General features: G+C 42.9%; 2 protein-coding genes across 2 annotated transcripts in view; one reads left to right on the top strand and one right to left on the bottom strand.

The window, feature by feature from the left end:
* Positions 1 to 20,203, top strand: part of LOC111959295 (TLC domain-containing protein 2-like) — a 33,247-nt gene extending 13,044 nt beyond the window's left edge. Inside the window, exons 4-6 of the mRNA XM_023980776.2 lie at positions 7,669 to 7,837; positions 8,905 to 9,143; positions 20,033 to 20,203. Coding sequence (XP_023836544.2) covers positions 7,669 to 7,837; positions 8,905 to 9,143; positions 20,033 to 20,203 — 579 coding nt within the window. The remainder of the gene's footprint in view (positions 1 to 7,668; positions 7,838 to 8,904; positions 9,144 to 20,032) is intronic.
* Positions 1 to 24,240, bottom strand: part of limk1a (LIM domain kinase 1a) — a 526,526-nt gene that overhangs the window by 185,484 nt on the left and 316,802 nt on the right. The window lies entirely within an intron of this gene.

The raw sequence follows: 24,240 nt of genomic DNA, 5'->3' as shown, positions 1-24,240 counted from the left end.
GACAACACCTTCAGTTCCAAAGGTTGGGCAGGAAATCCAGATGTTAAACAGAGCGACTGTTGTGAGACGTTGACATGGCAACCAGGAATGCGGTTCTTCGAGGAATCTGCCGCGTTTAGAAACCGTAGCGACAGGCTCAGGGGGAGGAGAATGAGGGAGTTGGCCTTTACTGACTTGAGGAGGAACGGTCTCTATTTGTTTTGTGTGTGTGTCCCACAGAGAGAGATCCCTCCCTGACTTAGCTGCCAGCTAGAAGGATACCTGGGAATTCCAAAGCATGCACGTCTGTGGTTTTCCAGCAACTATGGAATGTGTGTAGTCTTGGGAGGAGAGGATGTACTCAAAAGATATCCCAGATTCCAACATGTGTGTAAGGGAATTCCTATATTTAGCTCACTTACACTTGTTCGGATTACACACCATTAACTGTACGCTGGGTAGTTATGGAAACATTTTCATTTGCTCAACACGTAATGCACAAGTATCCATAGGATAAGTGTATTGTTTCACTGCTAGTAGTGTACATATACAGCCAAGGGGTCACTGAATAGTGTAGGTACATTGTTTTTAAAGTAGCTTCTGTACTAATCAACATCTAGAAGAAACAGTTAGGTGAGAAATAGTGAGGTGAGTCACTGCAAAAACACACCAAAACCCATTCACCCTTCCACACCTATTGCCTGGCAACCACTAGTGAGGACTAGTGACTTGATTATGAATAATGTCACAGCAACCTCTAAACATATTCCATGATGAACTTTGTTTTTCTTTTACCATTACTAACCATGGATACACACCATACACATAATGTTTTGGGTTTTCTTAAATCTATGGTCATCTGTTTAACTTTAGTCTTGTGACATTGACCCTTGTCAGCCCTAGAAGCGTCATCATAGTATCTACTACTGCGGATGCGTGTTATTTTATGTAATGTGTGTGTTTATGTTTATGCAAGCTTGTATGTATGTGTCACGACCGTCGTATGAATAATTGGACCAAGGCGCAGCGTGAGTAGAGTTCCACATTTTAATGACAGTGAAACTTCAAAACAACAAAGATATAACGCTGGTGAAATACGTAGCACACATAGGCACTCATACACAACAATATCCCCCATAGCAGGTGGGAAAAAGGACACACTAAGTATGATCCCCAATTAGAGGTAACGATTATCAGCTGCCTCCAATTGGGAACCATACACACACCAACATAGAAATATAATACCTAGAAACCACCCTAGTCATGCCCTGACCTATTACACCATAGAGAACCCAGAGGCTCTCTATGGTCAGGGCATGACAGTATGTGTATATGTGTGAACATGATGGTCCATACACGTATCTTTTACGTGTAGACTTTGACCCCTCGCTACACTCCCGTACTGTACATAAAACTTCCTCTCCTGAACCATACCCTGGCCCTGCTTTATACAAGGCTTTCCCATTAGTTCCTTACCATAGACTTGCCAAGCCCATTTTCACTTCCCTTACACTAAGGGAAGGGGAAATGGCTCCATCTGTCTACTCGAGTCCAGTATTGACCCGTTGCTATCAGTGTAAATGTTTGAGTGTGATGGTYGCTATGGAGCGTGGCGTTATTAGTCAGTAAACTGCTCTCTAGGACCAGCCTATGGGGTGGGGGTGGGGGGGGCTGGTGAGTGTTGTAACGAGTGTTGAATGCAGTGGTGGTTATGGGGTTGTGTGTGTGAGCTTACAAGACTGGTTGTGCAACCCAACTTTACAGTAAACGCCTTGTGTGGGTTTTTCTTAATGAAAAACATTTTGTTAGGAATACCTGTTACCGTTTTGATTCTTAGAATCATGACTAGTCGAGATGACACAGAACTCCTGCTGTTGCTATGTTCTTCATAGTTAGAGGCCACTATATTAGGCAACCCACTCTCTGATGTCATCCCACTCAACCCACTCTCTTTAATCTTTAGCCTTGTGATAAAATCACAAAAGCATCAAACACGTAACACCCCATTTTGGGTTTGGCATGCTTATTGACTGTGTGTGAAGTTTGTGTGCATGTGCGTGATAGTATATTGTACAGGGAGTTAGGGTCTGAGTGTTGTTTATGCCTTCCTATTATATTTAGGCCCTGTGAGGAATTTGTGGGATGCAGTGATACTACCTGACTGCCTGGTCCCTGTCCCCATGTTTACATTACCCATACCGCACTGCCCTGAGGAGTGGCCATCACAAAGGCTGTTAACCTTCACCTTTGACGCTGTGATGAGACACATTAAGATTTGGTGTGAGGGGGTGCTCGTCAAATCAAATCTAAATGTATTGGTGGCGTACACAGTTTTGCAGATGTTATCGCAGGTGCAGCGGAATGCTTAAGTCTATAGCTCCAACAAAGCAGCAATATCTCGCAATACAACAGCAATACACACATAATCCAAAAGTAAAAATAAATAAATACAAGAAAGGAAGACATATCAGAACGAGCAATATCAAAGTCCGGATATGAATAAATATATGTATGTGAATGGTATAGACCAGGGTTAGGCAACTAGATTCAGCCGCGGGCCGTTTTCTGTCCGAGCAAATGGTCTGGGGGCCGGAAGATTATAATTTAAGCCCAAAAAATTGACCACAACTAAGCCCCAAAAAGAGATATATTATTTTTCAAACAATCTTTTCATACCTTACATTCTCATACCTTACATTTTTATTTGTGGGAATAATTGGAAACAGATTTACTAAATAAAACTACATTTCAGCTGGTAATTTAGTCTTTTGTGACCAAAAACTAAACTTTTTTATTTTTTACAAATATAGTCACTCGCAGCCGGTTTTGGGCCTCCTGTTGCCGACCCCTGATATAGACAGTATGGACAGTGTATGAATAGAAAAGGTATGTACAGCAGTAGTTATATAGGATTGGCCATGACTAGAGTACAGTATATACATATAAAGTGGGTAAAAAGTTATGTAAACATTATTAAAGTGCCCATCGTGATTCCATTTTTTGTTATGTTTTTTTAAAGGGCAGCAGTCTCTACGGTGCAGTGTAGAATACCTGGTGGTAGTCGGCTAGTGACCGTGTCAAAGGTGTAGGGCAGGGTACTGGGCAGAGGCTGGCTAGTGATGACTGTTTAACAGTCTGATGGCCTGGAGATGGAAGCTGTTTATCAGTCTCTCGGTCCATGCTTTGATGCACCTGTACTGTTTCCACCTTCTAGATGGTAGCGGTGTGTGTGTGTGTAGCGTGTCGTAATTTCATCATTCTGATTATCCTGCAGAACAGGCTGCTCAGGCTGCCAACATTCACTCCGGAAGCCTTTTTTTGTCCTGAGGTTTCATTTAATCTGTAACCAGGGGAACAGGTTTGGTTCCAGGTGTGTCTCTACCACTCAGAGAGGTAGGTGCTCTGAAGATGGACTGACTCTGTTGTTCCATTCACACCTGGCTGACATTTTGGTTTCTCTGCTGCCTTATCTTTGTCTGCCATCTTGGCCATGACCATATGACCCTAGGAGGAAGTTGCATCTAAAGGCTTTTCTACATCAAAGTCCATTCTATGTTATTCCTACAAATTGAGTATCTATGCCACGTCTTTATCCTCCGCCTTCGTAGGTCTGCCACTGCTGTGTGTCACCTTGGCTCTTCCTGAACAACATCGGCCATCTTGGCTCTATCTGTCCCTTATCTGCCATTCTTTACTGTGGTTAAGGAAATACACACACACACATACTGTTTTCACCCTTTCTCCTTTATCCCCAACCTGTTCAATATACACAAAACGAGATAACTCTTTTGAAAYGAGGGTTCTACTGCTGATTTTTGCTTTCCGTTTCAAAACGTATTGCTACGTTGTACCCTACTGAACACGACACAGCAGCACATACTGTAGGGACAAGGTTAACCTCACCGTGCCCACAGACTGGGTCCCCTGCCAGCAGTCTCATCACCCTGGCCCTGTGTGTATCCACTATGTGTCTGTCTGTGGCACTGTTAATAAGCTACCAGCAGCTAGATGTCCAGGCTTACCTTGGCTTAGCAGGGGATAGCCTGCTAATGCTGAATCATTCTAATGGTCCAGGGGGCTGTCTTATCTGTGTTGACCCAGGGAAGGGGGCATTACAGTAGCTTCAACCCCAGCCAGTGGGGCTCACGGTCGGGCACGGGTTGGGGATTCATCCCCTCTCATGGTTTGATTTGATTTAATTAGGTTGACTGACAAGTCCCAGCCAGGACCCAGGCTATGGTCTCTGGTCCTAATCCTACCCCACAAAGAGTCACATGCCTGAGCTCGGGCCTAGTGATGACCCCCTGTCTCTCTCAGGATGAGTTCAGATGGGTCAGTTGGGACATACTCGGTGCTTTGGGACTACCATCTCCAGATGATGGCCTGACTGATTCGCTGGGTCATAGTAAGGCATAAAGGTTTTGTAACCACTGGCTGCTGTATTAAATGGCTGGCTGCTGTATAAGAGATGTACAGTTCATCTCACGTGTTTTATAGTAGTAGGGTGTGTGTAGCTTGTGTAAGGTGATAGTGTGTAGCTTGTGTAAGGTGATAGTGTGTAGCTTGTGTAAGGTGATAGTGTGTGGCTTGTGTAAGGTGGTATAGTGTGGAGATTGTGTAAGGTGATATATTCTGGAGATTGTGTAAGGGGTTATTGAGTGCCTTCTCACCCACTTATATCAATGATTACAGTCAGTTATTATATACATGGCTCTGATTACCCCCTACCTTCCCAAGAACAGGGAGGAAACTACAATCAGTGGCTCTACTGAAGATCCCGCTCACTAACAACACTCCTCAAACATCATAAAGGAAGCCATGGACATACAAGCAGGCATAAACACACATACTAGGATCTCCAATGAGTCTGATAAGTCTATTGTCCCAGGAATCATTATTTTTAACTAGGCAAGTCAGTTAAGAACAAATTCTTATTTGCAATGACGGTCTAGGGACAGTGGGTTAACTGCCTTTTTCAGGGCAGAACAACAGATGTTTACCTTGTCAGATCAGGGATTCAATCTAGCAACCTTTCAATTACTTGCCCAATGCTCTAACCACTAGGCTACCTGCCTTATGCAGGCTTTTTATTTCAACCAGTAATCCATGGTCAAATTCTACTATTTGAAGTATCACAGATAGGTAACCAAAATAGTGTCTGAACATCTAACAGTATTCATGAAATAGGTGATTCAAAAATGTGTGTTCTAATTAACCAAGCAGTTGTTCTTAATACATACAGCAAGTGTCTGTCTTGATGTTCAGCTGAAGTGAGAACCAGTCTACACAGTGAGTGCCAACGATCAACGTTGAGAGACCATACAAGACGTCACAGAGAGAGCTGCTAGGTGATAGATAACTACAGTATGTAAACAGAATCCTGGCCATGAGGTCTCTTATCAGGGCATGAGGTCTCTTATCAGGGCATTGTATAAGGCTATTATTTGACCTCCACAGTTCCTGTTTGAGTGTCCCTGGGGAGATGTCTGTGTGTGTGTGACCAGGAGGAATGATAAGACAGCTTGAGGTTTAGTGTGAGTGTGTATATATAAGAGACTGGGGTGTTTACCTGGGGCTTCTCTCTGGGGAGAGAGTCACACACACCTTATTGACTAAGAGCAGCATGTGATTAGGGCCTCTATATTAGAAAATAAGGGGAAGATAGGACATAATACATGTCAGTGCTGGCCTACTGGTAGTCTGGCTAAATAGGTGTTATTATTCAGACATGCTTGGACTTGAGTTGCTACATGTAAGCGTCTCATTCTGTCTTTTTATTCCTGTTGAGGGGGTAGCCACTAGCTGGTGTGTGTGCTGACCTTTAGACTAGACCCCAGTGTGTGTGTGGTGCTGTATATCACATGACCATTTGTTAGTTTAGGGACGGCACCTCCTCCGTTGATTTCAGCCTCACCCCTGGGGCCACACACACACACTTAAAGCCTCCCATTGGGTCCTGCCTAATTGTTAAGCTCAGTCTCACAACCAAGCCATTGAGGATGTTTGAACCTTTGTGCTTTACATTGCTACATTGGTGTGCCAGTAACTGCTATGTAACATGGTCTACAGTTAGTTCTGGGGGGCTAAAGGTTGCGTTTCAATTGGGCACCCTATTCCCTAAGTAGTTTGCTACTTTTGTGCACAGTGGTTTTGAATGGAGAGTAGTGACAGTGTGGAGAAGGTTAGGGTTAGTAAACAGTGTGGAGAAGTTTAGGGTTAGTAACAGTGTGGAGAAGGTTAAGGTTTAGTAACAGTGTGGAGAAGGTTAGGGTTAGTAACAGTGTGGAGAAGGTTAGGGTTAGTAACAGTGTGGAGAAGGTTAGGGTTAGTAACAGTGTGGACAGGGTGAGGTCATTGTACTACTAGGGTGTTGTTCTTTCGGAATGGGATATTTTAGGAAAACATAAATCTGCCCTCCAGTCTGCTACAGTAACTAAGTTGGATGTGAGATTTACTGATCAAACTCTGACACACAATACAATACAGACCTTGTAAAGGCAGCTGCAGTCTAATAAAATATTTTTCAAAAGATTTCTCTGAAGTTGTTGTATACAGGGCAGAATTTATACATTCATGGTGTCTCTATTGTAGACTGGCACTGGGTGCCACCTATTGGTTCTGGTACGCTACTACAACATCACCCCCTGTTACCAAAGACTCTCTCACAGATAGAACAATGAGACAGATATTTCACAGGATGTATATGTGAAGCATCTGCTTGGTGTTTCTACTCACTACCAAATATGGTAGTGAGAGGAAGCCCAGTGGCCGGCAGTGGGAGAAGATGGAACAAGATGGATTTTGGCCGACCTTCTGCAAATGTTCTCATCGATGAAACATTTGATCTCAATACAGTTTTCTGTTTCCAAAACTATAATCTGTTAAGAACAGAGTGGACTACATTTTATAGACTTTAATCTTTGCCAAAGTTGTAAAAAATTTAGTTGTTAAGGAATGCAAAGGCGATTTGAGTTATTGCACACGCCAACTTCACAGAGTAGGCGTTCCCTAACGGAAATATGCAGATGTATGCTAGAACGGGCTAATAAGATCTCGCTAGCTCGTGCTTGGCTCTGCCCACCTCCTTGCTTGTTCTGCCCACTATGACTCATTTGTTCACATTGAAAACGACATGCTGTAGTCTATCTTGGTTTGGTTATAAAWATCTTAGACTATCTGATATGCTGTAACCTCACTGACTTTAATTTCATAACCATGACCTTGCAGATGTTTGATAAGCATGTTGACATTCCTCAATGTAATTATATAGTGTTTGACATTCAGAGGCATGTATCAAATAAAGGAAAAACAATTGCTTGTTATGAGAATCTAACTATGACATTTTCCTGGAAATAATASAATATTTATCATAAAAACAAAGGCTGTAGTGTTGTGAGTCAGACAGAGATGGTCACAGGATGTGGTGCGTTTTGCACCGTTGTTAATATGGTAGACATGACCTAAGTCATGAGATCCCAGTCATCCCACCACTACCTCATGAGATGATGGTTAACCATGTGACTTCTRGGTAGAGGAGTTAGTTGTTTTTTTRTTATGTTAGGACTCGTGAGTTGACTTGGACTCGAAAGCTGGGACTTAGGACTTGAGTCAAACTCTCGATTTAGGAACCTGAATACATCACTGCCACTAAGTGACTAACTTTCTCTCTCTCCCTCTTCTTCCTCCAAGGTGATCAGCTGTTTCGGCATCGCCGTCCTGACCGGTCGCTACGTTGGATTTGCTGTGGTGGCCCTCCTGGTTGAGATCAACTCGGTGTTCCTCCACCTGCGGCAGATCTTACGCATGGTCAACCTAGCAGCGGGCGACCTCTACCGCATCAACAGCATGGTCAACCTAGGTACTGTCATGTTCATAAGGTTTCAATGATGAAAGCATATTTTTAATGAACAGCTGGCTTGTGCTAGTCATTATCTATAACTTCACATCATGAGTTGCCATGAAGGGGTTTGTCTACATGACGTTTCAACTGTCGTAAAGCACTGTTGTGAGTAGATTATACAAATGTTAGCACCATAGAATTACATACAGAATTACATACACACTGAACAAAAATATAAATGCAACATGTAAAGTGTTGGTCCTATATTTTATGAAATTTTGAGTACAAATTTGTTTACATCCCTATTAGTAAGCATTTCTCCTTTGCCAAGATAATCTACCTGACTAATGTGGCATATAAAGAAGCTGATTAAACATACTGATCATTACACAGGTGCCCTTTGTTCTGAGRACATTAAAAGGCCAATCTAAWATGTGCAGTTTTGTCACACAACACAATGCCACAGATGTCTCAAGTTTTGAGGGAGCATGCAATTGGMATGCTGRCTKCAGGAATGTTCACCAGAGCTGTTGCCAGAGAATTGAATGTTAGTTTCTCTACCATAAGCCGCCTCCAAYGTTGTTTTAGAGAATTTGGCAGTACGTYCAACCAGCCTCACAACCGCAGAGCACGTGTATGGCGTCATGTGGGCAGGTGGTTTGCTGATGTGAACAGAGTGCCCCATGGTGCCGGTAGGGTTATGGTATAGGCAGGCATAAGCTACGGACAACGAACGCAATTGCATTTTATCGATGGCAATTTCAATGCACAGAAATACCAGCGGGCAATTTCAATGCACAGAAATACCTGTTATCATGACGAGATCTTGAGGCCCATTGTAAAGGCCCATTTTTTAAAAATGTATCTGTGACCAACAGTCATGGGAAATCCATAGATTAGGCCCTAATGAATTTATTTAAATTRACTGATTTCCTCAATTGAACTGTAACTCAGTAAAATCTTTGAAATTGTTGAATGTTGCGTTTATATTTTTGTTCAGTATAGAAATACATATCATTTAATAAGATATATGTTCTTGCCACTAAGACGTTGTACTGAAAGTAACAACCTGCATATCATTCCAGGTACCTACGTGGTGTTCCGGATCAACACCCTGGCCTGGATGACCCGCTGGCTGGTCCTGAACCGGGAAAACGTCCCCCTGTTCARCTACACAGCTGGGAGTGTAGGGCTTGCCATCATGACCGCCATGAATATAGTCCTGTTCTACCGCCTGCTGAGGTCTGACTTCCTCAAGAGTAGTGCACCCATGCCCACAGAGGTTAAAGAGAGTAGAGGGCAAGGAGAGGGAAAGAAGGGAGATGTAGTTTGGGATAATCTTCTCTCCTGTTTTGGGGTACAGGCATTTACAATTTACACACACAAAGTCTATTGAATGATAGCCAAAAATACACGTATGTATAAAATATACAATTCTACTATTCATTACATTTTACTTTTTACAGTGCATTCGGAAAGTATACAGACCCTTGACTTTTGCCACATTTTGATACGTTACAACCATATTCTAAAATGGATTACATTTTTTCCTCATCAATCTACACACAATACCCCATATGACAAAGCCAAAACAGGTTAGTCATTTTTGCAAATTTATTTGAAAACACCCCCCGGAAATATCACATTCACATAAGTATTCAGACCCTTTACTCAGTACTTTGTTGAAGCACCTTTGGCAGCGATAACAACCTTGAGTCTTCTTGGTATGACGCTGCAAGCTTGGCCCACCTATATTTGGGGAGTTTCTCCCATTCTTCTCTGCAGATCCTTTCAAGCTCTGTCAGGTTGGATGGGGAGCGTTGCTGCACAGCTATTTTCAGGTCTCTCCAGAGATTGGGTTCTAGTCCGGGCTTTAGCTGGCCACTCAAGGACATTCAGTGACTTGTCCCGATGCCACTCTTGGCTGTGTGCTTAGGGTTTTTGTCCTGTTTTCATCAAGGATCTCTCTGTACTTTACTCCATTCATCTTTCCCTCGATCCTGACTAGTCTCCCAGTACCTGCCGCTGAAAAACATCCCCTCAGCATGATGCTGCCACCACCATGCTTCACCGTAGGGATGGTGCCAGGTTTCCTCCAGACGTGATGCTTGGCATTCAGGCCACTCTACCATAAAGGCCTGATTGGYGGAGTGCTGCAGAGATGGTTGACCTTCTGGAAGGTTCTCCCATCTCCTCTGAGGAACTATGGAGCCTGTCAGAGTAATCATCGGATTCTTGGTCACYTCCCTGACCAAGGCCCTTCTCCCCCTATTGCTCAGTTTGGCTGGGCGGCCAGCTCTAGGAAGAGTCTTGGTGGCTCCAAACTTCTTCCATTTAAGAATAATGGAGGCCACTGTGTTCTTGGGGACCTACAATGCTGAAGACATTTTTGGTACTCTCCCCCAGATCTGTGCCTCAACACAATCCTGTCTCAGAGCTCTACTAACAATTCCTTGGACCTCATGGCTTGGTTTTTGCTATGACATGCAAGGGCAACTGTGGGCCTTTATATAGACAGGTGTGTGCCTTTACAAATCATGTCCAATCAATTAAATTCAAGGATGATCAATGGAAACAGGATGCACCTGAGCTCAATTTCAAGTCTCATAGCAAAGGGTCTATTTCAGTTTTTTGTTTTGAATACATTTCTAAAAACCTGTTTTTGCTTTATCATTATGAGTTATTGTGTGTAGATTAATGAGGGATACGGCTGTAACCTAACAAAATGTGGAAAAAGTCAAGGCATTTGAAATTATACATATGAAATGTCTTACAGGTTGAGGTGCAAATCCCATAGCACTGACAAAGAAAAAATATATAAAAATATACATACTACAGGGAATCATTGAATCCAAACCTGTGTCTTCTTGAACATGTTGTAAACATGCTGAGTAACACTAGCACTAAGAATTGAAGACGTTTATTGGCCAATTCTTATATAAACTAAACACTTACTACCTCGAAAGTCTGTAGCAGCTGCATCTGTTCCTAACATGAGCTTTGCTATCTATGTTGTAAGGGTTTAGCTGTCTTGTTGCCAATTGCAAACCGGTAAAAAGGAAATTGGCCTTTTTATTTGAAGGTTGATGTACTTGACTAGTTGTTCGGTTGTTGAAATCTTTAATGTTTCAACCAGAAGAAAAAGAAATCATCCAAATGAAGAATAGAAGTGGCATGTTGGTATTGATCAAAACTGTTTGGTTGCTAACCAAACAACAAGGTTGACTTCAGATTGAGGTCAGGTTGGGTTTCTCTCACACACACACACACACACACACACAACAGCTGCTATGTTAGTCCATTTGGAGATTGCTCTTTAAGTCAAGAGTGTACCTGTCAATTCTAGGTCCACACAGTCACCTTGACAACCCGAGAGAGAAAGCTCTTCCCACGCCCACCAGCTAATGACATCACTAATGACATCCAGCCCCACGGGCCATAAGGCTGGTGTCTGATGACTCACATGGGGTGGTGGTCATTGAAGTGGCATTACAGATTTGGCCTGAAGGAGGCAGCACACTCCTTAGACTCATAATCTAGGCCAGGGGTTGGGTTCCTTACAGTCTATAAGGAAGGATATAGGACAGGTGAACTAATCCTGGATTTGTGCCTAAAAGGGCAACTTCTACCTAGAGCTCCAGTCCTGATTGATGTCACACTTTTGCCCCAGCTAACACACCTGACTCCAGTAGTCACCTAATCATGGGCCTCACAAGTGGCGCAGTGGTCTAAGGCACTGCATTGCAGTGCTAGCTGTGCCACTAGAGATACTGGTTTGAGTCCAGGATCTGTCGCAGCCGGCTGCGCCCGGGAGACCCATGGGGCGGCGCACAATTGACCCAGTGTCGTCCGGGTTAGGGGAGGGTTTGGCCGGCAGGGATGTCCTTGTCCCATTGCGCTGTAGCGACTTCTGTGCCGGGCGCATGCATGCTGAAACAGTCGCCAGGTGTACGGTGTTTCCTCCGACACATTTGTGTGACTGGCTTCCGGGTTAAGTGGGCATTGTGTCAAGAAGCAGTGCGGCTTGGTTGGGTTCTGTTTCGGAGGATGCACGCCTCTCCCGAGTCCATACGGGAGTTGCAGTGATGGGACAAGACTCTACCAATTGGATACCATGAAATTGGGGAGAAAAAGGCAACAAAAAATAAAAAATATAAAAAAAAAATATATATATATATATATATACAAAAGAATAATTATAATCACCTAATCATGATCTTCAGTTTAGAATGAAATGAGTTTCATCAGCTGTGTTTGTTAGGGATGGGGGGAAAGTGTGGCACCACTCTGGCACTATTGCGCTGAAGATTTTATAACAAGATTCATTTCTGTTTTGTTCCAGTTTTTATTTAATTTAATTTTTCTATATTTGTAATTTATTTGTACTCTAAAGAAATTGTGGATTAATTGTCAAGGATGAATAAAATTATAAGTATGGTTAATGAACACAGTTATCCCTTTGAATAATATTGTATATACCTTCAGAAGAATTGTTGGTTATATTGGAGATATATAGATTGCTAGCTACAGTATATGGTGTATAAGCTGTTGGGCATTGTGGTGTTTCTATAACCAGTGAGGTGTTCTGCCTATTTCCCTGAGTCTTGAACATCCATGAGGGTCTTTTGAAAAGAGAGTTTATTCTTTTTTGCTTTTTGCTTATTTTGCTCTCTGACTAAATACATCCACTATTGCAGGGGTGGGCAGTCTTACCCTGCAAGGGCTGATGTGGGTGCAAGTTTTGGTTTCATCCACGCAGTAATTCTATTTGACCAATTCCTGATGGAATACTATGATGAGAAAAGCAAAATTAGATGACCCTACCAATGGCAACACACTGCTATACTGTACCGCTATCGACAATGAAAAGACACCAATGATGTTTGATATGAAGCTAATTAACAAAGAATAATTAACAAGCTTGCTTCAGCTGCTTGAATAGACCTCCCTAACAACAGAGAGTCAATGAAGGGCTGAAGATTTGTCTATAAAAACAGTCATTTGTTTCCATTCAAAAGTTGCCTTTATTGCGAAAAGACTCGAATAAACTTCACTTGCTCGCCACGTGTATGTATGTACTATATTTGTTTATTTTCTAGCAGCGGCTCATAACAATGGCTGGAACGGAGCAAATGGAATGGCATCAAACACACGAATATCGACCTATTCCACTCCAGCCGTTACCACAAGCCCGTCCTCCACAATTAAGGTGCCACCAACCTCCTGGGAGGCCTGTACAAAGCAACTCAGAGTAGGAGTGCTGATCTAGGATCAGTTTTGCCTTTACATTATAATGAATAGACGGGGGGACCTGATCGCAGATCAGCGCTCTTACTTTGAAACGCTTTATGAATGGCCTTGATTACCCAACACCAAATCCTAGCCTTAACCATTATGAGGATGGTAAAATATCTGACCTTGGGCCAATCGTTAGGGGCAACTTCTACCCAGCACCACAGTCCACAGATGTCCCAATAATCTTGAAACGCCTCCTTGCCTGATCTTCTTTCCTTCATTATTACTGATAGATGATAGGACTAGATTGATTTCTTCAAATTGAATATCAGTGGCGCTGTAAAAAGAGACAAGGRCTATTTGAACACCGTGCAGAGCCTGAGATTACTTACACTCTTTCTTCAGACAAATACAGTATCTTGCTCATGATTTGATCTATAACATGTACACTACCGGTCAAAAGTTTTAGAACACCTACTCATTCAAGGGTTTTTCTTWATTTTTTACTATTTTCTACATTGTAGAATAGTAATGAAGACATCAAAACTATGAAATAACACATATGGAATCATGTAGTAACTAAAAAAAGTGTTAAACAAATCAAAATATATTTTATATATTTAAATAGCCACCCTTTGAATGCTTTTCCAAGGAGTTCCCACATATGCTGAGCACTTGTTGGCTGCTTTTCCTTCACTCTGCGGTCCGACTCATCCTAAACCATCTCAATTTGGTTGAGGTCGGGGGATTGTGGAGGCCAGGTCATCTGATGCAGCACTCCATCACTCTCCTTCTTGGTAAAATAGCCCTTACACAGCCTGGAGGTGTGTTGGTTCATTGTCCTGTTGAAAAATACATGATAGTCCCACTAAGCCCAAACCAGATGGGATGGCGTATCGCTGCAGAATTCTGTGGTAGTGATGCTAGTTAAGTGTGCCTTGAATTCAAAATAAATCACAGACAGTGTCACCAGCAAAGCACCCTCACACCATAAGACCTCCTACTCCATGCTTTACGGTGGGAAATATACATGCAGAGATCATCCGTTCACCCACACTGCGTCTCACAAAKACACGGCGGTTGGAACCAAAAATCTCCAATTTGGACTCCAGACCGAAGGACAAATTTCCACTGATCTGATGTCCATTACTCRTGTTTCTTGGCACAAGCAAGTCTTTTCTTATTATAGGTTTTGTTGCAGAAATTCAACCATGAAGGCCTGATTCACACAGTCTCCTCTGAACAGTGTATGTTGAGATGTGTCTGTTACTTGAACTCTGAAGCATTTATTTGGGCTGCAATTTCTGAGGCTGGTAACTTATCCTCTGCAGCAGAGGTAACTCTGGGTCTTCCATTCATGTGGAGAGCCAGTTTCATCATAGCGCTTGATAGTTTTGCATTTAAAGAAACTTAAAGTTCTTGAAATGTTCCGTATTGACTGACCTTCATGTYTTAAAGTAATGATGGACTGTCATTTCTCTTTGCTTATTTGAGCTGTTCTTGCCATAATATGGACTTGCTCTTTTACCAGATAGGGCTATTTTCTGTATACGCCCCCTACCTTGTCACAACACAACTGATTGCCTCAAACGCATTAAGAAGGCACACCTGTTAATTTAAATGCATTCCAGATGACTACCTCATGAAGCTGGTTGAGAGAATGCCAAGAGTGTGCAAAGCTGTTGTCACGACTTCCGCCGAAGTTGGTGCCTCTCCTTGTTCGGGCGGCGTTCGGCGGTCGACGTCACCAGCTTTCTAGTCTCCACCGATCTACATTTCTTTTTCCTTTTGTTTGGTCTTGATTGTACACACCTGGTTTCCATTACGTTATAATTTATTCCCTATTTAACCCTCTGGTTCCATCATGGTTTTGTGCGTGTTTATTGTTGTCAAGTTGTCTCGTTTATGTACTCWGGAATTTYGTTCTCCTTGATGGAAGATTGTTAATTGAGTRAAGTTACGATTATTACTCATCTCTGTGTCCTGCGCCTGACTCCGCCTTACCCACATCACCTAGACTATTGACAGCTGTCATCAAGGCAAAGAGTGGCTATTTGAAGAATCTCAAATATAAAATATATTTTAATTTGTTTAACACTTTTTTGGTTACTACATGATTCCATGTGTGTTWTTTCATAGTTTTGATGTCTTCACTATTATTCTACAATGTAGAAATAGTAAAAATAAAGAAAAACCCTTGAATGAGTAGGTGTTCTAAAACTTTTGACCGGTAATATATGTTATTTTCATTTTGGTGTTCTGGAGAATTAGGTCTTATTGTTCAAATGCTTTCAAGAATACCGCCCACAAAACCATGGTGAAGAATCTGAACCAAAWTGAAGTGAAACAATTGATATGATAAGCGCCTCAGTAAAAAGCTGGAACATTGAAATGATGTGTATGATTATGTACAAGCGACTGCCAAAATAAAGGAAACACCAACATAAAGTGTCTTAATAGGGCGTTGGGGCACCACGAGCCGCCAGAACAGCTTCAATGCACCTTGGCATAGATTCTACAAATGTCTGGAACTCCATTGGAGGGATGTGACACCATTCTTCCACAAGAAATTCCATAATTTTGTGTTTTGTTGATGGTGGTGCAAAATGCTGTCTCAGGCACCACTCCAGAATCTCCCATACGTTTTCAATTGGTTTGAGATCTGGTGACAGTGGGCCATGGCATATGGTTTACATCGTTTTCATGCTCATCAAACCATTCAGTGACCATTTATGCCCTGAGAATATGATTTAGTTTATTTAGTTTAGTTTATTAATTCGACCATTTAAAAAAACAAGCACACATAAAAGTTAAAAGCCATACATGCACATGAATAAAATCATTGAGGATAACACACAATAAAGCCTGGGACTTATTTCCATTGTGGTCCTCTTGAGACAAGATGGCTATACAAGATTGAACACAGTACGGCAGTGAAATAATAAAACAAAAACATAAAAGAAGAACATCCATCTCATCATTCCAGTTACATCATAGGGGTTATTCATATGGGCACAGAGGACATCAAACATATTTTTACTTTATTTTTTAAGCTGTCCAGAGAGGACGTTGTTTTTATAGGCAGAGGCAACTCATTCCATTCTGAGGCTCCAGTATACAAGAAAGTACCTTTCCCCGCATTACTCCTGAATCTGTATAAGCACACATCAGCAACACCTGATCTGGTGCTGTGATTGTGTGCATCCATAACACGAGGAAAGTAATCACTTAAATATCTGGGCGCAGGACCATAAATACTCCTGTAAACCAAACCTAGTCTAATCTGGGACACCCTAGCCTCAACAGGCAGCCAGTTTAGTTCCTGAAAGCAGCTCCTGCCTATGTGAGTACGTGGACTCACCTTCAATACTACCCTGATCAACTTATTCTGGGCTATCTGGAGCTTCCCCTTCATAAGTTTAGATAACCCCCCAAACCAGGAAGTACTAGCATAGTCAAAATGGCATTGAATGAGGGCAGTAGCTAGCACATTCATGGAGTCCTTATCAAGCAGCTTGGACTTTCTAGCCAAAAACTTAGTCCTGGCATTAACCTTCCCTAGCACCTTATTGGCCATGCTCACACCTCCCAACCTTCCATCAAGGATACATCCCAAGTAGCTAACAGAGGTTTTAGTAGTCAGCACCTCACCCCCTAACTCCACTCTGATTTCAGACAACCTACACAATTTAGGTTTGGATCCAAAAATAATTGCTTCAGTTTTCTCTAAGTGCAGAGATAGCTTATTATCTCCAAGCCATTTGCTAATGGCTCTGTGCTAAGTATGCTCTTCAACATATTTTTACTTTTGTTAGACACCAGAAGTGTAGAGTCATCCGCATAAAGAAAAAGACGGCAAGAACAAGCATCTTTCATATCATTAATATACAATAAAAACAGCAGAGGCCCAAGCACGCTCCCCTGCGGAACGCCACAACTCATTGGTTTTGCCTGAGACAATGAACCATTAACCTCTACTACTTGCTCCCTTCCTGATAAATAGGACTTTACCCAATCTAGAGGGATACTGCTTAACCCCAGTGCCTCCAGTTTGGAGATTAGGAGACAGTGGTTAACTGTATCAAAGGCCTTCTGTAGGTCAAGCAGTACCATTCCACACAGATTTCCCTCATCAATCTCTTTCCTGATGAAGTCAGTCAAGTAAAGTAGACATGAATCAGTGGAGTATGTTTTTCTAAAACCCAACTGAAAATCATACATTAGACCCTGTTTGTTAACATATTCATACATTTGCTCATGTACAATTCTCTCCAGGATCTTTGATGTTACACAGAGGATATAATAGAGGCCTATAATTCCCAGGGTCAGACTTTATCGCCTTCTTATACAGAGGTATAACTTTAGCTTGTTTCATGTCCCTGGGAAAGGTGCCTTGTTCAAGAGAGAGATGAACAATATGCGTAATACAAGGGCCAATTTTCTCAGCAGAATCTATTAGAAACCTTGCAGGAATATTATCCAGGCCTGTGGCTTTGGAGCATTTAAGCTCTGCCAGCATACTGACTATTTTGGCTGTTGCTACCTTTGCAAAAGAAAAAGAGTTTGGCTGAACCCCTAACTCTACATAATACTTCTTGACTTGGTTGCTTCCATACAAACCAGAACTGGTGGGCAGCTTGCTAACCAGCTTGCTGGCAACAGAAGTTTAAAAAAAGAGTTGAATTCATTGGCAACCTCTGCTTTTTCATATACCATCTCCCCTTTGATGTTCAGTCCAATACTGTTTAGTTTGTTTTTGGTAGTACTACTACAGCCTAGTTCCTTAAATGATTTCCAAAGCTTTTTAGGGTCATTTTTGTTTTCAATTATTTTCTCAGCAAAGTAACCCCCCTTAGCTTCATCCATCCTGCTCTGTGCTTCATTTCTGTGACGTTTATATAGGACAAAATCATGCTGCTCTTGAGAGTTCTTAAATTTCTTAAAGGCCTTATTCCTTGCTTGGATAGATTCTAGAATCTCATGATTAAACCAAGGGCTAGATCTCTGCATTACCTTGACCCGTCTAATGGGAGCCATCACATTCACCACATCAAGGAATCCACATTTAAAGGCTTCCCAGACACTGTCTACCCCTACACTATCTAGCACAGGTGACCAGTCAATTTTACCCACTTCCTCCCTAAACTTTTCTACACAGTATTTTTTGAGTCCTCTGATTCTACCAGTTTTGTGACACTTAAATATATCTTTAAAAATCCTCCTTGTGCAAAATGTAATAAAATGATCACTGATTCCATAGACTATTACTCCACTCTGCGATATTTTAGATTTATCAGACACCAATATTAAGTCAATTGTACTTTGCACTGTTTCACATATCCTGGTGGGATCTTTTATCATTTGGGTCAGAGCAAGTGATCTACAAAAGTGCATAAATACATTGTGGGTTGGGCTATTCTTTTTGCAGACATAAGTATTGAAATCCCCTAACAAAATGATTTCCTTCAACAGCGAATCATTACAGTTTGAATTTCAAGACCTTCATTAGGATGCATTCTGCTTGGGCGGCCTATAACACACCCCCAACAAAATCGGCTTAGTTTTGGGAAGGCAGATATCCAGCCAGACAATCTCCAGATCAGCGTTTAAATCTTATCTGACGTTAAAAGCAATGTCTGATCTTACAAACGCACATATTCCCCCAACGTTCCGATTCTTCCTGACAACAGAGTAATTACTTATCTCAATTTCTGAGTCACAAACAGATGAATCCAACCATGTCTCAGTAAAACATAAGACACCCACCTCTGATTTGCAAACCAACAGGCGTATCTCATCGATCTTCGGTAGTAGGCTTCAGACGTTTAAGTGCACAAAATGTAAGCCCTTCTTCCCAAAGGCCTCATTGAATTCCGATCCACTTGTAACCCGCCTCCCACTGCGCTGCCATCTTCCCACTGCCCTGCCTCCGGTGGCCTCTCTGTCGCCATGGAGCACCCCTCCCCAGGTGCCACTCCATCGTCCTCACCCCCATGTCCCCGTCACTCGCCTCTGGTTGCCTCCGCTCCGCTTTTTATTATACATGACCCTAAGCATGATGGGATGTTCATTGCTTATTAAATAATTCAGGAACCACACCTATGTGGAAGCACATGCTTTCAATATACGTTGTATCCCTCTGATTCAGAGGGGTTGGGTTAGATGCGGAAGACACATTTCAGTTGAATGCATTCAGTTGTACAACTGACCTCTCCCTTTCATTGCACCTATGCACCTTTCCCTTTCATTACTTAAGTGTTTCCATTATTTTGCCAGGTACCTGTGTATGTTTAAGCCTATCTGCCTTTCCCCCTGAGTAGATCATATGTCATACAATCATGTCTAAACTGTGTATAGGATGATACAATTTAAAAWAAATTGTTTTAAATTAATTTGGTTTTTGTAATTAATAAGATTCCAATGTATATTTCTTTACAGTAACAGATATTTAGTATTTTACTGTGAAAATAAAAAACATAACATTGGAAATGATTTTGTGTATTCATTCCATCAGCGGGTGAGTGATGAACACGAGGGGAGACAGAGAGCTGGTTTCAAGCCGCAGGGCGCAGCAGGTGTTTATTGGAAAAGGACCACAGGAGGAGGCAGGTAGCTGGGTCCAGGGGCAGGCAGAAGGTCATACACAGGGGGTCCAAAAGGGCAACAGTACAGGCAGGGAAAAGGCTAGTAATGTAGTCCGGGAGATCAGGCAATAGGTAGATAACAGGAAATCCGATAGGCTAAAGTACAGGCAGGGAATAGGCAAACGGCGTCGTTAGCGAGGCATGCACACACTATCATTCATGGGAAACCCAGCACTCAAAAAGCTGTGTGTCAAAAAACAAACAACACCTCACAGTGATGGGGTGCAAAGAACTGAACTAAATAGTGTGGGATAATGACATACAGGTGTGTGAACAGGTGATTAGAATTCAGGTGATTGGGATCTGGAGCTTGAGCTGCGTTCAGGGGATCTAGGTGTTTGAGAGTGTGAGCTGGAAAGCGGACAGGAAAGTGAGCTGCGTTCAGGAGATCTACATGTTTGAGGGTGTGAGTTGGAAGCAGACGTTTGAGGGTGTGAGTTGGAAGCAGATGTTTGCCAACATCTTTGAGGCACCAGTAACTCAATATCACAGCCTGGTCTCATAGACTAGACGTAACATAGTAAAGGTAAATCCGGGACACTCAAATTAGTATGATAGGTTATGTTAGATATGGTTACATAAGACAGATGGTCACGTAAGGCAAAAACAAAAGTATGATGGTTGGTCGGGGTGGGCATATAACACGAACATCAAGCAACCCAAAGGTTTGAATCTCATCTCGGACAACTTTAGAAACTTTTCAACTACTTACTACTTTTTAGCTACTTTGCAACTACTTAGCATCTTAGCTAACCCTTCCCTAATCCTAACCTTAACCCTTTTAGCTAACCCTAAACTTAACCTTAACCCTAGCATAGCTAACGTTTGCCAGCTAGCTAACCTTAGCCAACTAGCTAGAATTCGTAAAGATATAATACATTTAGCAAATTCATAACATATTGTACGTTTTGCAAATTCGTAACATATAATACAATTTGTAATTTGTAACATATCATACAAAATGGGTGACATTCACAAATTAATAAATATCATACCAAATGTAGCATATCATACTAAATGTAGGGTCTCGGATTAACGTAAAGAATAATACTAAATGCTCTGAGACCAGGTTGACTCTCAATGATTGACAGACTTAATTCATCAAATCAAATCAAATTTTATTTGTCACATACACATGGTTAGCAGATGTTAATGCGAGTGTAGCGAAATGCTTGTGCTTCTAGTTCCGACAATGCAGTAGTAACCAACAAGTAATCTAACCTAACAATCCACAACTACTACCTTATACACACAAGTGTAAGGGGATAAAGAATATGTACATAAAGATATATGAATGAGTGGATGCGTACAAGAACGCATAGCAAGATGCCGTAGATGGTATAGAGTACAGTATATACATATGAGATGAGTAATGTAGGGATGTAAACATAAAGTGGCATAGTTTAAAGTGGCTAGTGACACATGTATTACATAAAGATGGCAAGATGCAGTAGATGATATAGAGTACAGTATATACATATACATATGAGATGAGTAATGTAGGGTATGTAAACATTATATTAAGTGGCATTGTTTAAAGTGGCTAGTGGTACATTTTTACAAATTCCATCAATTCCCATTATTAAAGGGCTGGAGTTGGGTCAGTATGTTGGCAGCGGCCGCTAAATGTTAGTGGTGACTGTTAACAGTCTGATGGCCTTGAGAAAGAAGCTGTTTTTCAGTCTCTCGGTCCCTGCTTTGATGCACCTGTACTGACCTCGCCTTCTGGATGATAGCGGGGTGAACAGGCAGTGGCTTGGGTGGTTGTTGTCCTTGATGATCTTTATGGCCTTCCTGTGACATCGGGTGGTGTAGGTGTCCTGGAGGGCAGCTAGTTTGCCCCCGGTGATGCGTTGGCAGACCTCACTACCCTCTGGAGAGCCTTACGGTTGTGGGCGGAGCAGTTGCCGTACCAGGCGGTGATACAGCCCGACAGGATGCTCTCGATTGTGCATCTGTAGAAGTTTGTGAGTGCTTTTGGTGACAAGCCGAATTTCTTCAGCCTCCTGAGATTGAAGAGGCGCTGCTGCGCCTTCTTCACAACGCTGTCTGGTGTGTGGGACCAATTCAGTTTGTCCGTGATGTGTACACCGAGAACTTAAAACTTTCCACCTTCTCCACTACTGTCCCGTCGATGTGGATAGGGGTGCTCCCTCTGCTGTTCCTGAAGTCCACAATCATCTCCTTTGTTTTGTTGACGTTGAGTGTGAGGTTATTTTCCTGACACCACACTCCGAGGGCCCTCACCTCCTCCCTTGTAGCCGTCTCGTCGTTTGGTAATCAAGCCTACCACTGTAGTGTCATCCGCAAACTTGATGATTGAGTTGGAGCGTGCATGGCACGCAGTCGTGGTGAACAGGGAGTACAGGAGAGGGCTCAGAACGCACCCTTGTGGGCCCCAGTGTGAGGACCAGCGGGGTGGAGATGTTGTTACCTACCCTCACCACCTGGGGGCGGCCCGTCAGGAAGTCCAGGACCCAGTTGCACAGGGCGGGTCGAGACCCAGGGTCTCGAGCTTGATGACGAGTTGGAGGGTACATGGTGTTAAATGCTGAGCTGTAGTCGATGAAAGCATTCTCACATAGGTATTCCTCTTGTCCAGATGTTGTAGGCAGTTGTCAGTGTGGTTGCGATTGCGTCGTCTGTGGACCTTATGGGTCGGTAAGCAAATTGGAGTGGTCTAGGTGTCCGGTAGGTGGAGGTGATATGTCCTTGACTAGTCTCTCAAAGCACTTCATGATGACGGAAGTGAGTGCTACGGGGCGGTAGTCGTTTAGCTCAGTTACCTTAGCTTTCTTGGGAACAGGAACAATGGTGGCCCTCTTGAAGCATGGGGACAGCAGACTGGGATAAGGATTGATTGAATATGTCCGTAAACACACCAGCCAGCTGGTCGCGCATGCTCCGAGGACCGGCTGGGAATGCCGTCTGGGCCTGCAGCCCTGCGAGGGTTAACACGTTTAAATGTTTTACTCACCTCGGCTGCAGTGAAGGAGAGCCCGCAGGTTTTGGTAGCGGGCCGTGTCAGTGGCACTGTATTGTCCTCAAAGCGAGCAAAAAAGTTATTTAGCCTGTCTGGGAGCAAGACATCTTGGTCCGCGACGGGGCTGGTTTCTTTTTGTAATCCGTGATTGACTGTAGACCCTGCCACATACCTCTTGTGTCTGAGCTGTTGAATTGCGACTCTATTTTGTCTCTATACTGGGACTTAGCTTGTTTGATTGCCTTGCGGAGAGAATAGCTACACTGTTTGTATTCGGTCATGTTTCCGGTCACCTTGCCCTGGTTAAAAGCAGTGGTTCGCGCTTTCAGTTTCACGCGAATGCTGCCGTCAATCCACGGTTTCTGGTTTGGGAATGTTTTAATCGTTGCTGTGGGTTACACATCGTCAATGCACTTTCTAATGAACTCGCTCACCGAATCAGCGTATTCGTCAATATTGTTGTTGGACGCAATGCGGAACATATTCCAATCCGCGTGATCAAGCAGTCTTGAAGCGTGGAATCAGATTGTCGCGACCAGCGTTGAACAGACCTGAGCGAGGGAGCTTGTTTTTTAGTTTCTGTTTGTAGGCTGGAAGCAACAAAATGGAGTCGTGGTCAGCTTTTCCGAAAGGAGGGCGGGGAGGCCTTTTATGCGTCGCGGAAGTTAGTATAACAATGATCCAAGGTTTTACCAGCCCTGGTAGCACAATCGGTATGCTGATAGAATTTAGGAGTTTGTTTTTCAGATTAGCCTTGTTAAAATCCCCAGCTACGATGAATGCAGCCTAGGTGTGTGGTTTCCAGTTTACAAAGAGTCAGATAAAGTTCGTTCAGGGCCTCATCGTGTGTCTGCTTGGGGGGGAATATATACCGGCTGTGATTATAATCGAAGAGAATTCCCTTGGTAGATAATGCGGTCGACATTTGATTGTGAGGAATTCTAGATCAGTGAACAGAATGACTTGAGTTCCTGTATGTTGTTATGATCACACCACGTCGTCGTTAATCATAAGGCATACCACCCCTTCCCTCTTCTTACCAGAAAGATGTATGTTTCTGTCGCGGCGTGCGTGAAGAACCAGCTGGCTGCACCGACTCCGTTAGCGTCTCTTGAGTTAGCCATGTTTCCGTGAAGCAGAGAACGTTTACAATCTCTGATGTCTCTCTGGAATGTTACCCTTGCTCGGATTTCATCAACCTTATTGTCAAGAGACTTGACATTGGCGAGTAGTATGCTAGGAGTAGAGCGCGATGTGCCAGGAGACCGCTACGTTTGCCCCTTTTACGGCGTCGCATAGGGTCGCCGGCTGGGATCAGATCCATTGTATTGGGTGGAAGGCAAAACACTGGATCCGTTTCGGGAAAGTCATATTCCTGGTTGTAACGGTGGTGAGTTGACGTTGCTCTTATATTCAGTAGTTCCTCCCGACTGTATGTAATGAAACCTAAGATTACCTGGGGTACCAATGTAAGGAATAACACATAAAAAAACAAAATACTGCATATTTTCCAAGGTACGCGAAGCGAGGCGGCCATCTCGGTCGGCGCCGGAAGTAGT

The sequence above is a fragment of the Salvelinus sp. IW2-2015 genome, linkage group LG4p, assembly GCF_002910315.2.
Source record: "Salvelinus sp. IW2-2015 linkage group LG4p, ASM291031v2, whole genome shotgun sequence".
Classification (NCBI taxonomy): Eukaryota; Metazoa; Chordata; class Actinopteri; order Salmoniformes; family Salmonidae; genus Salvelinus; species Salvelinus sp. IW2-2015.
Note: the sequence above shows the minus strand (reverse complement) of the source record. Positions and strands in the feature narration are given on the sequence as shown.